The sequence below is a fragment of the Eleutherodactylus coqui genome, chromosome 2 (genome assembly GCF_035609145.1).
Source record: "Eleutherodactylus coqui strain aEleCoq1 chromosome 2, aEleCoq1.hap1, whole genome shotgun sequence".
In the NCBI taxonomy this organism is placed as follows: domain Eukaryota; kingdom Metazoa; phylum Chordata; class Amphibia; order Anura; family Eleutherodactylidae; genus Eleutherodactylus; species Eleutherodactylus coqui.
The window spans coordinates 314,452,025-314,466,504 of record NC_089838.1 but is presented as its reverse complement, the minus strand read 5'-3'; the positions used below and the strand labels follow the sequence as shown (position 1 = coordinate 314,466,504).

Below are 14,480 nucleotides of genomic sequence, written 5' to 3'. Positions count from 1 at the left end.
TGTTCCGCTAAAGAAACTCTATCGACTGTTCCAATTGGCCAGTATGAGGGGGGGAATTATATTTTTTGATGAGCCGTTATGATACATAATATATCTGTAGGACATCCGGTTACCTAACAAAAAAGTCTCTACGCCATATGTGATGCATTTTATTGCCGCTAGGTGTCAGTACTGGTGGATTGGCAATGAAGTCCACCCCTTGTTGGCAGTTGGTAGGGTCCAATGAGTGGTGACGCGGCCGCTGACTGCTGGCGGTGACGTCACAGGTCCGCTGTCTGTGGTCACGTGATCCAGGACATGTCGCTCTGGTGAGATGGCGGCTGCTGACCAGCTACAGTTCCAAGGTAGGTACTGGAGGGTGTATCCTCTCGTGGTGACGTACCAGGTGGGGTGTACAGCTGCTCCTCAGTGTGGGAAGGAGGGAACAGCAAAAAAGTTCCTCTGTAGTTGTGCAGGGTGATGTATAAGTAAGTCAAGCCCATTGGCAGGTTTTCCGGCTCAGTATGTAAATGAACAGTCGGGAGTCTGTTGTCCTGCGTGGCGGTCAAGGATCCCAGCGGTCCGGCCTCATAAGACATCTGCTAACAAAACCGCCAATTCCACGGGTGCGTCGCCCTTGTCGGGGCGGTTCAGGTGAAGGAACGGAGATAGGGGGAGGGGCTTGTTATTTGTATAGCGCCAACTTATTCCGCAGCGCTTCTAGGTAGTTTGTTTATTACCCCTCACCAAGCTGGGTTCTCATTTTACTGACCTCAGAAGGATGGAAGGCTGAGTCAACCTGAACCAAGCGGGGATTGAACCTGCAACCTTCAGGCCGTGAGTGAGAGCTTAGGACTGCATATTGCTGCCCTAATATTATGCGCCGCACGCCAGATAGCCAGCCGCCTGTGCGCAGTGCCGCGCCGATCACTACTAGGGGCTTCCAGTTATGGCGGAGTCCTAGATGTCCCACTGGAGCCGATGGTGCGGTTGTTCTGGGCCCCCCAGATTGTTGGGGGTCCCACCTATTAGATAGTAACCCCTTCCCAACAGAAGCATCCCTCGTCTCAAAGGGGGTGATTGGGGACCCAAAGTGACTCTGGAAGAAAAACTACAAAGTGTCCCCATGTTGTAGGCGAGGCGGCAGGAAGTAGGCGGGGTCAGCACATCGCCCGCTGCGGAGGTGGTAGGAGGGGCCTATGTGATGGGCGGAGCTCAACGCAGTGAACTATGACGCCCAGGGCATGTGGGGCTAGAGGTCACAATAAAGGGCAGATACTAGTGATATCCTATCCTGGGGTCCGCTGCCCGGGAGCCCCCCCCGGTGATCTGCTTCCTGGATTCCTGCTGGCAGCGCCATAACCGGGAACGGGGCAGATGGTGACGGGTTACGGCCCTTTTACACGGGATGACTTGTTGGTCAGAGATGCCTGCAGTCACCCCAATAATAGTCCTTCCGCTGCAGGAGTGGGCGTCATTCAGTGGATGAAGGCGGAGCTTCAGGGATCATTCTACCCGCCTCCATTCACAGTGAACAGGCAGTCGCTCATAAGTGATGCCTGCCTGTTCACACGGCCGATCCGTCGCTTGGTATTCTGCGTGCAGAAACTGAATGATGAACGAGAAGTGAATTCTCATTCACCGGACGTTTACACCGTACCGCGCTGAATGTGACAGTATAAGAGACTTCTATGGTATCACTCTGTAGCGGGACTCTGAACGCAGCGAGATGTCCGGGGGTCGTAGGGTTAATTTACATTCACAGATTCTCATTTGAACAAGTGAGTGACGTCAACGCTGGCGCATTCGCTTGGGCGCCGTTTATAGCTGCAGATTGTCGTTGGCTCGTTCACACGAGAAATTCAGCTGTCACATTTGCTGTATGAAGGCCCGTTTACACGCAACAATTATTGCCCAGGTTTACAGGTAGTTTCATGTAAACGCACGGCCATCCTTCAGTGTCGCTTATTGCTGCATTACAGCCTCGATATAAATAGTCAGCAGTTCCTTCACGTTTCGCTGCATTTAAATGGAATTCCTTAAAGGACCGTTTACACGCAACAATTATTGTTCAAAATTGGCATATGAGCGATAATCATTGTGTGTAAATGCTACCATCGTTCACTCTTTGGTTGTTCATCCGGAGAGTAGATAGCAGGGACCACACGCTGTGTTCTGCACAGGAGTGGCTGATTACATTGTATTCAGCTAACAGTCTGTGCGAGAACAAAGGAGCTGATTGCAGAGCTCAGACCACCTGCTGTGTACCGCAAGCAGCTCCTGGAGGCCCTTTTTCACACAAATGAAGCTGATAAAGTGTTAATGGACATTAGTGTCCATTAATACTTTATGCAAAATGATCGCTAAAACTGTCAAACTTTCAATCCTTTGATAGATTATCTTTGCGTGTAAATGGGCCTTCAGTCTTTGAAATGACTTGTGGAGGGGTGATTGTTTGCCCCGCTAAACGCAATGACTACCTGTTTCCTCAGCAGCAGAATACAATGGCAGATCGTCACACTAATTAAGACCCTGCAGGCCAGAGATTCCTCGTATCAACAGAAGCCCACCTGAGCAAACTACACAAACAGCATCTACATAGCTGATTCGGGACGTGGCGAGGATGTCATACGATTAATCTGTGCATTTAAACGCTCAGCATTTCTATCCAAAAAGTCGTTAATTCCTTCATTAGTTCGTTAATGTTAATGGGACGTGAGAAGGACTGACCGCGCATCGTCCGTGTGAACTGCGTGAGAACGATGCGGCGACGGGCTTATGCCGCATGACGGGAGCGAGGAGGGAATGAGTTCTCTGCGATCACACTGAAGGGTTTTCTTTTGCTTTTGCCCGTTTCAATGATTTTTTGAGTAATAATTGGTCTAAAAGCCCCTTTACTGTTTGTGTTGGGATGAGAGGGGAGCGGCTTGTGGGGGGATCCCCAGAACCGTCTGTGACTGATGTCACAATCCAGTTATAATCTGTCCCACCTGTAGCTCCGGCCCCCGTCTGCAAGCGGGCTCCGTAATAATGCCTGCCGGAGGGCCCCAGCCGCGCCACTCGGGCCTGGAGCCCTCGGGTACTATTTTTGCGCAGAGTCTGTGCGGAGGGCTTCAATTAAAGTCAATGGAAACCGTCCGACCCGCGGTCCGTCTGCAATGAACACTGCAGAAAGGTCACAGATTCCACATCATCGGCCAGCGACGGCGCGGGGTAAGCAGGTACTGCGCATGTCTGCTGGCGAGCCGTCCGGACCATCCGCAATACGGATAAATATAAGTACGCGCGGGCGCAGGGCCGGACTCTGCTGCTGCCCCACATGTGGAATCCGTTCGTGTGCAGCCGGCCTTATACTCTCTTCTTTTGTCACTCCCTCCACAGCTGCGCTCGCACTGTCCACCCGCTGAACTCTGGGTAGAGCGATCATGTGACGAGCGATCATGTGACAAGCGATCATGTGACGAGCGATCATAGGATCTCTGTACCCGGAAGTCAGCAAGTGAACAGTGCGAAGAAAGTGGTGTTACCATTATTACTGATGGGGCAACAAGAGGGGCATTATTACTACTGCACCCACTGAGAGGGGGCGCTATTATTATAGGGACCATTGTAATAATGGAGGTAAAATCAAACGTGGTGATGAGCTGCGCGCCGGCCGCACCCTGCCTTTGTAACAACACTTTTTTTCCCCAGGAATGCCCCAAAGGCTGTAAAGTTCGGGAAACGCTGCCCTAATGGGACCTAAAATATCAAAGAGACCCTCTGGGTTTGGGACACGATTCTGTCCGAGCCCAGCGGGGGTGGGGGTGGGGGTGGGGAGGGGGGGGAGGTGTTGTCCTCTGATGTTCCTCCGGTTGCAGGTCCCGTTTTCGACCCTCCAAGATGGCTGCTTTCTGATAGGCTCTTCTTATCAGCACTGGCCAATCAGAGACCAGTGTACAGTGCAGCCATCTTGGACCGCGGAGAACTAGGGGAATCTGAAAGCTGGCAGAAAAAGCAATCAAAAAGCTGTCCGTACCCCGAAAATGGTACCCATAAAAACTACAGATCGCCCCGCAAAAACAAGCCGTCATTCTGGCTCCTAGGAGGTGGGGAGGAAAACTGACAAATCTGTGGTGTTGAAAGGGTTAAGTAAATGTGTCTGAATATCTTTTCTGCTCAGTTATCACATGGAAGTAGTACTGCAAGCCTCCGATGGCTGATAACAGAGAGTAATAGAGTAAATAAGATGCTTGTGCTCCTCTCCGCAGAGTTTGATGAGGCGGAGGACCTTCTGGCTGCCAGTCCCAACGCCACAACGAAGAGTGTGAGCGATGACGGCGGGCCCCAGCATGCCACGCTACAGATGGGAGAGGACAGCGAAGGGGAGGAGGGCGAGACGGATCAGACAGAGGTACGGAGCCCCCTATAGACCGCCCTGATGTACTGACCACCGTAAACCATAACACCTGCCTATTTTCTGCCCTCAGCTCCTCGCACCCCAGAAGAAAGCCTCCGGTTTTTGGACCTTCCAGTACTACCAGGACCTGTTTGATGTAGACACCTCCCAGGTGAGACGGGCAGGAGCTGCCCTCTGCTGGCCCAGTGCGGTATTACCTAGGGCTCATCTAAACCTGTAGAGGATTGTGTATTACATGGTGGGGCCGAGTCCTTCAGGCTAATATAAAGACACATACCACCCTAGTGGTCTAATAATGTGTTATGACTTATAGAGCAACTTCACGCTGCATCATAATAAATGTACAACCCCAAATACAATATATGTTAAGAAAAAAAAACCATTGCAATGATTTGGAAATCTCATCTAACCGTATTATTCACAACAGAACACAAATCAGGAGGAGGGGATGGTTTTTCTATTTCATTTTAAAGAAGTGATGGCAGCAGCACAACTCTGGGAAACAAAGTGGACTAATGGAAAACAGCTGGAGGGTCAATGACTGTGTGTAAAGAGAGCATGTTAGAGAGGCAGAGTCTCTGAGAAGTGAAATTGGTCTCCAATCTGTGAAAAATTGTGTCCATTTCAGAAAAATTTTCAACATTAAATTTTTCAAGACTTTGAATATCCCCCCAATCTACAGCACATAACATGATCAAAGGATGTAGAGAAGTTCATATACACAAGGGACAAGGCCGACGGTCAATATTGGATGCTGGAGATCTACGGGCTCTCAGGCGTCACTGCATTAAAAACAGGCATGATTCTTTAATGTAAATCACTGCCTGTGCTCAAGAATACTTCCAGAAATCATTGTCTGTGAACACAGTTCGCCGTGCAATCCACAGATACAAGTTATAGCTGCATCATGCAAAGACGTCGTATATCAACACCATCCAGAAACACCGGCGTCTTCTCAGGGCCGAAGCTCATTGAAAATGACTGGTGCAAAATAGGAAACTGTTCTGTAGTCGGATAAATCAAAATTTGAAATTCTTTATGGAAATCACGGGCACCTTGTCCTTCGGACTCAAGAAGAGAGGGAGCATCCAGCTTGTTATTAGTGCATAGTTCAATAGCCTGCATGTCTGATGGTATGGGGTTGTATTAGTGCCTATGGCACGGGCAGCTTACACTATCAATGCTGAGCAGTATATGGAGATTGTAGAACATTATATGCTCCGTCCAGACAATGTCTCTATCAGGGAAGACCTTACATATTTCAGCAAGACGATGCTAAACCACATACTGCATCCATCACAACAGCATGGCTTCACAGAAGAAGAGTCCGGTGGTGAACCGGCCGCCGGCAGTCCAGACCATTCACCAAGAGCAAACATTTGATGCATTACGAAATGAAATATCCGGCAAGACGGCCGAGGACTCCAGCGATTGGTCTCCGCACTTCTCAGTTGTTTACAAACTGTTGTGAAAAGAGCGGATGCCTCACAATGGCAGGCTCGGCCCTGGGCCGGCTTTTGTGAGATGTGTTGCTGCCATCAGTTTCTAAATATGGTTAGATGAGATTTCCAAATCATCGCATTCTTTTTCTTTACATTTTACACAGCGTCCCAACTTTTTTGGAATCAGGGTTGTGCAATCATTGTCAAAAACATGCGCGGTCCATAAGAGTAACTTCCTCCCTTGTATGGTTCTACATCAGGTGCTGGACAGGATCAGAGCCTCCTTCGTACCGATGCCTGGAAAGAACTTTGTCCGACATCACCTCCGAAACAGTCCGGATCTGTACGGTAGGTGTGCGGGGTGCAACTGTTACTGATCCCCTTTAATGTTTTAGGGTTTTTTGGACTTTACTATTGATGACTTATCCTCAGGATAGACTATCAGTAGTTGATCAGTGGGGGTCCGTGGCTCGAGATCCCCACTGATTAGCTGTTCTTGACTCTGCTGGAAGCTGACAGGTCAGTACTGCAGGCACAGCTCTCATTGAATTCAGCGCATTGCCGACTTAAGCTGCTGCAGTGGCCTGGTGCCGATAAATAATACAGCTCGCCTCTCAGAAAAGAAGCCCGCATACACCGAAGTCAACAGAAGAATAAAAGTTATGGCTCTTGGAAGGCTGGGATGAAAAATGACAAACCAAGCTGCTATCAGCTTCTGGCTCTGTCCTTTCTGACAGTTGGCCCAATTTCCGCTAATTGCCAAGGGCCAACTATTGATTACCTATCTTGAGGCTAGGTCATCATTAGTAAAGTCCCAGAAAACCCCTTTATCCCCTGTACTGATTATAATCATTCCAAACTCTGTTCATTGTACAGGAAAGGGGCGTTACAGTTTTGGATAGAAAGAGCTTGTTCTACTTCGAACAGCTGTAACTTCAGTTCTGTCAGGGCTACCAACATGCTTTGGTGTCATTTTAAAGCTAAGAAGCAGAGCTGTTTGAAGTGGGGTTGGGAATACCTAATCTACAGCTGTCCCTTCAGTCTGTGCACACAGCAGGGCAGTGTGGGAGGCACAGGCAGCAGAGAACGGTATGTGAACGATCCTGTCTGTCCCCCTTTCCCAGGGCAGGGTAACATCGACATTTCTACATTTTTTTTTTTTAACTACCCTCCCTCAATCAGAGAACATATTTGTGACATATGAAGGTCTTTTCTTTTTCCTGGGAGTGAGAAGTTGCACTTGCTCGTCTAATCACTTCTCTATATGATGTAACGTCGCAGTCATTGTTAACCGCAGCATCTAAACATTACTGAACAATGATTTTTTTTTTAGTTTTCCCCTTACAGAATGCCATTTCGGCGGCGGGGAGGAACGAAGGGGAGATCTCTCTCTTCCACACCCCCCCCCCCCCCGCAACTCACCTGTCCGCGGTGCCGGGTCCCTGAATCTTTAGAGACGAGCGGGGAGATACTCGGCTAAGGCACTACTCGCTCCAGTAATGTGCCTTAGCGAGTATACTCGCTCATCTCTAGTATATTTATTACCTGCTGATCGCCATCAAAATAAGTCCCAAAAACAGCGGTGAAATAACTTTTTGTGGGGGTTGATGGGGGAAAAAAAGCTACTTTTTTTTAGTACATTACATGTCCCTGAAACTGGTTCCTATGAGAACTAGAAGTCATCCCACAAAATAGAAGCTGTCATACAGTCAGAATAAAGACGCCGTGTCTGCTGGAAACTGCTGGTTATTGTAAGACTAAAATTAGTTATCACTAAGGAGTTAAAAATGCACTTAAGCCGACTGCGATCTGCGCCAAATATATTTACGAGACATGAATTCAAAATAAACTATTTTAAGCAGTGACATTTTCAGGAGCGTTTTCACAATTTTTGTCCTCGGACACACTAGCGTTTTTTAAATCCACGTGGCAGATGTGAAAAAAACCCCGACCCTTTGGACCCGTAATCAGCGGGACAGCAAACGCTACCGAGTCACTTCATGCAGACACGGACCGCGTGCAAATAAAACCTCATTGCGTGTCCTATTGTTTGTATTACGGATGAGAAGTAGGACATGCAAACGCTTGTTAGAGAGAGCGGGCCGTCCGTGTATCGGACAAGAGTCCAATGTGAGATGTGCCTGAGCCCCCCGGTAGGTCTACATCTGGTGACACTTATGGGAGTAAGACCTCTTAGGACATCCTATATTAAAGGCGTTGTGCCAAGATATAAAGCTGTCGTCTACCCACAGCATAGGACCTGATTGGTCAGGGTCTGATCACTGAATCCAAAAACAGGGGTCCCTAAGGTCCTGGGGTGAATGAATGGTGGTCGCATATGTGCGCTGCATCTCCAGTCATTTCAAAGGGAGCGTCTGAGATTGGTGCTCCCATTGAAATGACTAGAGCGGCAGCAGATACAATGTAGCTTCTATCTTGGCACCACCCTACGAAGCATACAAGCTTCTCTTAGTATAGTAATGATGTGGCATCCACCTCCTGTCATCTGGCCGTCATCTCTTACAGGGCCCTTCTGGATCTGTGCCACTCTGGTGATCACTGTCACAGTTGTGGGCAACCTGGCGACATTTATTCAAATGCACGGCCGGACGGACTACAACTACAGCCCTCAGTTCCACAAAGGTAGGTGTACTTAGTGTTGGGTGGGATGCCACCGCTGCCGCCGTCCTCTGACTGGTCATGTCTCGTCCGCAGTTACTGTGGCTGGCATCGTCATATACAGCTACGCCTGGCTGGTGCCGCTGGCTCTCTGGGGATTCCTTCAGTGGAGGAAAGGGGTGAGCTCGTCCGTGGGCACCTACAGCTTCATGGAGACGGTTTGTGTCTACGGATACTCCTTGTCTGCGTACATTCCATCCACAGTGAGTACTACGAGCTGTCCGTACCTGTGTACACTACACACGCGTGTGTTATATGTTACTGGTCATGTGTGTTAGGCAGGCTGTCATCCATGATGGCCCCCTCCAATAGCAGAGACCGGGTGACCCTTTCACTGACACAGGAGTGTAGAGATTGGCGCCCACTACTGGCTGCACAAGAGGTTTGTCTTGGCACTTGTGGTTTTAGTGGTGATTCCTATAAACAGCCGTGTCGCTCACGTAATATGGGCTACAGCAGGGAAATCTCTCTGTACAATCTATGGGGGTCCTACAGGCTGGGAGGGAGGGGGCTCACATATAGAATTACCCCAAAGTACTTAAGGCTGTTTGTCCTTTTTCTATTGTTACATCCCTGGAGCCCTGAATGTTTACTCTTCCTGTTGACATAACCGAGGAGGGCTTGTTTTTTGCGGGACACGTTGTGTTTAACGGCATCATATTTGGGTGCACATAATGTGTTGTGTAACATTATTTTTTAAGGGGATTGGGGGGAAAAAAGAAATTGCACCATTATTTGGAGTTCACTTTTATGGCATTCACACTGCAGAGTGACTCGTGTGATGACCTTCTTCTCTGCGGCGGCACGATTCCGGTGACACCAAGTTTATACAGTCCTTTCATGTTTTGCTATTTGATTTTGTGTCGCCGCGTTCCAAGAGTCCTCATGCTTTTATGTTTCCATCAATGCGCTCGAGAAGGGCTCCTTCTTAGCGAAATGTTTACCATTTGTTCATCCATATAGTTTTTTGATCGCTCTGTTCTCCATGTTTTTGTGAGACATAGTATGCAAAATTAGCTATTTTCACCATTTAAAAAAAATAAATAAATAAAAAATTTTAATTTCACGTTGTGCAACATGTGGGTTGAATAATGTACTAACTTTTTTTTTACGTTGGTCATTAAGAATCTGGCAATACCAGATATGTGGGGGGTTTTTTTTGTACCATGGGGGAAAAGGTAGGGTTTTGGCTTTTTAACGTATATATAATTTTTTCCGATTTATTTTAACATTTTCTTATCTTTTCATTTATGTCCCACTAGGCGACTCGAATGTCACTACATTTGCTCATTGGTATAATAGACTGCTATACTTCAGCATTGCAGTGTATTATATTGCTGTAGGAGGCTCAGCCAGAGCTGAGAGTAGATGAGGCGACAATAAGAGTGTTTGATGTCTTCACAGTGAGGAAAGGGTGGATTCGGGAGATGTTTTTGAGGTGCAGGTGACATGAGCGAGGGAGTGAAGGAAAGATGGGAGTCAAATATGACAGCGGGCCTGCTGCCAAGGAGTTATGGTGGTGCCATAGACTAAGATGGAAATATCAGGTTTAGCTCGGTCAGTAGATGGCAGAAACACAAGAAGTTCCCTTTTTAGAGAGACGACGCGGTGTTAGAGCCAGCGGGCAATCCTGGTGTTTTGTAGTAACAAAGGGGTGATGTCACAAGAAGAATGATTTGTGACTCCGGTCTTTTGGGAGTGGAAGCACAGGGGCAGCACGCTGGGTGCAAAAGTGTACATGGCCTATAGGAAAACACACAGACTATAGGCTAGGAAGAACAGCAGGAGAGAAGTAACATAGGAGTCCGTTACTGTGGAGGCACTTTGTACTTTAACCTTCAGTTTTCTCCCCGTCAGGTCCTGTGTGTGCTGCCCTTCGAGATATTCCGCTGGATCATCCTTCTGGTGGCCATGTGTCTCTCTGGCTTCGTCCTTGTCCTTGCCTTTTGGCCGCACGTTCGAAGAGATAACAAAATGGTGGCCATTGGCCTGCTGGCGAGCATAGTCCTGCTGCACGTGCTCCTGGCGGTGGGCTGTAAGGTATGTTGGAGTGCGGTCGCACTAAGACCACTTTCAGGTGAGCTCATTATGGGTGCATTTCGGTACCTGTATTACAGGTGAGTATCCCAGTCCGACCGCAGATCTACTGACACAGACTGGCAGCATCATGCATCCCAGTGACTCTGTACATTTTGTCAGATGGCATGCAGATTGGCCAGTGTATCCTGCAGTAATGCGGGCACATGCCCCTATTACCCAGGCTGTTGTTGACATCTGGTGAGCGCCATTCATTGAGATTGGCGCTCAGTTGCCTGGCCTCTCACACCGGCCAATTCAAGCTCTGCTGGAGGATGAATGACTGTTTGTTTCCCAAGCGCTCCACTTCCATAGTTTTCAGCAGCACATTTTCTGTTTACACGGGGCGATCTGCTGCCGACAACAAAAGATGCAATCCGCTTACAAGGGGCACCGATGTAGTGAATGAGCATGCTAATGAATGATCATTCTCAACAAACGTCCTGTGTAAAAGGCTCTCAACCCTTTGGCGCTATGTGCAGCACATGGGCGAGTGTTGGCTGTGAAACACAGCCGACACTTGGCCACAGTAGTGATAACTCCAAGCCTGGTCTTTAAGCCTTTAGATGCCGCGGTCAGCACTAAACACGGCATTTAAATGGCTTGATGGAGGGAGGGAGCTCCCTCTGTTCTCTAGATACCCCCCCCCCCCCTCGTGACAAGATATTGGGGTGCCGTTTGGTTGACCTGGCAGCCTAGGGCCTTATGAAAGCTTCCACGCCTGCCATGGATCTTTCTATTAATAAAATGCCAGTAAAAGTACAATATACTGAAGTATTGCAGTGTATTATAAAAGCAATTGCAAGGCTGCTGGAATGGTGTAGATAAAACAATCGGGCTGTTCAAATCTAATCTGCATATGGTGCAGGATTTGTGGAAGCTGTTGCTCCGAACCCTATGTAGTGGCCGGTGCTTGTAACTGCAGTTGCAGCTGTCATTGAATGTAATGAGAACCCATCCTGCAGTTACAAGCGCCGGCCACTACATTGGGATTCTGAGCAGCAGCTCTTACTCCGCACCCCAGCACTTAGCAGTAATGACAGCAGGCGCCTGACCAGCTGATTGACCGAAGTCCTGAGCGGCAGACTCCAGCAGATCAACTGTTATTGGCCGATCCTGAGGAGACATCAGTAGTATTGACCTAGAAAATGGCTGGATGCCCATTTTTTTTCAATCCCTAAGAATTTGGTTTGACCGCTTGTGTGATTTTTCTTGCAACATAGATGGAAATCACACGTAAAAAAAAAAAAAAAAAAAATGCAGTTTTTCACGTGCATGGGGAAAAAACCCAAAAAGCGTGAATATACAGCCCTGCACTTCCTCTTCGTTCATTTAAAAAAAAAAAAAAATAGTTCCCATGGATACAGGCATTAAAAATGTATCGCACTTTCATCATGCAGGTGCAGTCCTTTTTTCTAACGCACCCATAGACTTGAATGAACGATTTGCGAATGAAAGTGGTAACAGACCGGGTCGTGCTGAGACTAACCGTCCGAATCCTGCCGGATGTGTTTTAGGTGTTTGTTGTATAAACACGTTCAGCAAGTGGAAAAGCCTGACTTGCAGGTTCCGGCCTCGTGACGGCAGCCGGCGGAGCGTTTCCTCCTCGGGGTGCGATCGCATACCGCGTCATTTCTGCTGAAGGGTTCTGGATGTCTGCAGATTGGGGCGCCAGCTTCACATAATGCAATAGATGGGATCTGCTGCCGATCAGAGACTTACCTACAATCTGCAGGAAGATGTATTCTTCTCCTACCCCCCCCCCCCCTCAGCCGAGGGAGGTTTTAATGTGGGGAGAGTCGGTACACTCCCATAAACATTAATTACCTGCCTTTACTCTGGGTATGGGCGCCAAAGAGAAGCTGTCATCAGCTAGAAGTAGTTTACAGGCTTGTAGGATGGGCTGCGGAGTCCGGGGGAGGGGTTTGTATACTTGCCTGGCTCCCCGTTCCCTCACCGTCCGCCTGTGAAAACCATCGCTGGGTCCGTGCATCGGGCTTCCCTGCAATCAGTGCACGGTTGTACCCATAGAGAACAGACTGCAGAGACGGGGAAAGTATGTAACTCAGACCCCGGACTTGTCATATGATCCCCTACATTTAGTTTACAGCCCTTACAGGTGATGCAGATTCCCGTCATTAAGTTGAGTCAGTAACGAGCGTCTTCTCTTCTCATGCAGGAATATTTCTTCCGGCGAGTGGAAGCGGAGCACATGCCGGCCGCTGTGGTCACCACCACACCAAAGGGCACATCAGCGCACACAAAGGCGTAAGCAGCCCGGATGTAAGGACTCAGTGACCGGCCTGTTGTAAGGTCATAGAGAGGAGACCCCCGGGGCGGGTGCAGCTCTCCCATCCTCTATTTTTATTGGTTGAGATTTACAAATGTAGAGATTATTCTCTTAATAAAGAGCTTTTTTTTGGTCCTGTACATTTTGGCTATTAACCCTTTACTGTGAAGAGGCTCTGACCCCACCAGCCACCTCAAAGGAGCAAGTATGGCCATATAATGCCACCTCAGGCCTCACGCAGGTGGCCATAATGGGGTTGTAGATCCCGACCCGAGAACCACTAACGAGCCGAACTAACAGCACTGTAGCCCCCTGAATGACGGGGCTTCGTTGGGTGAAGACAAAATGGAAATGTAAAGGGCGGCGGTCAGGTTGTATGAACGCCATCAACAGGGTTTATAGGATTTGAGCTGCTGCTATCAGGGTGATGTTTATGCCCGCCTGCCTCCCCGATCCCTCTCGGTCCATGCATTGGGATCTGTGTTTAGTTTACAGGCGTACCATAACTGCAGCGATGCGCCCCATGTGTGCGGACAGCGAGGGATCAGGGAGGCGATGAGCAGAAGTAACTCGCCCTCAGCATAGTTTACGGTGCTCTTACAACCTGATGGGTTCCCCTTTAACCCTTAAGGACCGTCTTTTTTTTTTTTCCACTCTAAAACCTGTGATTTCCCTGCATTTGAAAATCACAAGTTTCAGTAGAACAATCGCATGGTTCTTGCACTAGAGAAAAATGGCTGATGCGAATAAACACATTGTAAGCAGCGCGTTCCTCTCACACATGCCATCTGACCATATTGCAATCGGTCAAATATTGTGTGTGAGATCCACCCCTGTGAATGATGCGCCCACGGGCTTATTCACAGTGCAATATCAGTCCGATCTCGCGCCTGCCGGCATGCCATGTTCTCCCGGCTGTGAGGCATTGTGGTGTTAAAAATTCCTTGCATTACTTCAGGTAAGTAGCCATCATGTTTTCAATGGGTATACCTCAGGTGGACATCACACGCCATGCAGTGGTTGCCACAGCGCCAATCAGAAAGCTCCTTACTTGGTTGATAGGAAGCAGCGGTGGGTAAGGGTCTTTCTCTGAGGTGGCAACTTAATGTCGGTGGGGACCGCTTCTGGCATTAAGCTGCCACAATGGAGAACGCACCAGTATGAAACCACCAGCAGCCTGTACAGGGCCAATGTGGCTACGGCTTTGGTGGAGGTCAGAGTTGGTGACCAATGAGCTGTCGGAGGGTGGTAGGGGAGCACGGTGGTATGACTGGCAGATGTCATCTGGATTGTCTGCTGGATAGCTTGCACTAAGTGGGCATTAGTAGTGCAGCTGTAATATATTACCAGGTTGGATGAGTGGCAGCCAGCCGTCAGATGCCAGGTCCTCCACTCCTACCTGGTCACCCCGTGATAGCAACCAGAGCATGAAGACAAGGACAAAGCCTCCATCCTCCACACTCAGCTTCTGGGATCACAATACTGCAGCAACGGATCCTACGCCCTCCTGGTACCTTCTCTGCCCTCCTGTAGGTATCCCCATGTTTATGTAATTACCCACTGCCCCTTATAAGAGTCAGAGGTTCAACGGCCCCAAACTCTGACCACATTACAC

General features: G+C 48.7%; 1 protein-coding gene across 1 annotated transcript; it reads left to right on the top strand.

Moving 5' to 3' along the window:
• The first annotated feature begins 199 nt into the window (after positions 1 to 199).
• On the top strand, positions 200 to 13,005 carry YIPF2 (Yip1 domain family member 2). Its single transcript, XM_066593610.1, has 8 exons — positions 200 to 344; positions 4,230 to 4,372; positions 4,449 to 4,529; positions 6,081 to 6,168; positions 8,347 to 8,463; positions 8,536 to 8,702; positions 10,357 to 10,539; positions 12,755 to 13,005. Exons 1-8 carry the CDS (start codon positions 314 to 316, stop codon positions 12,845 to 12,847), a joined length of 903 nt encoding a protein of 300 aa, XP_066449707.1. The 5' UTR covers positions 200 to 313; the 3' UTR covers positions 12,848 to 13,005.
• Positions 13,006 to 14,480: the final 1,475 nt, after the last annotated feature.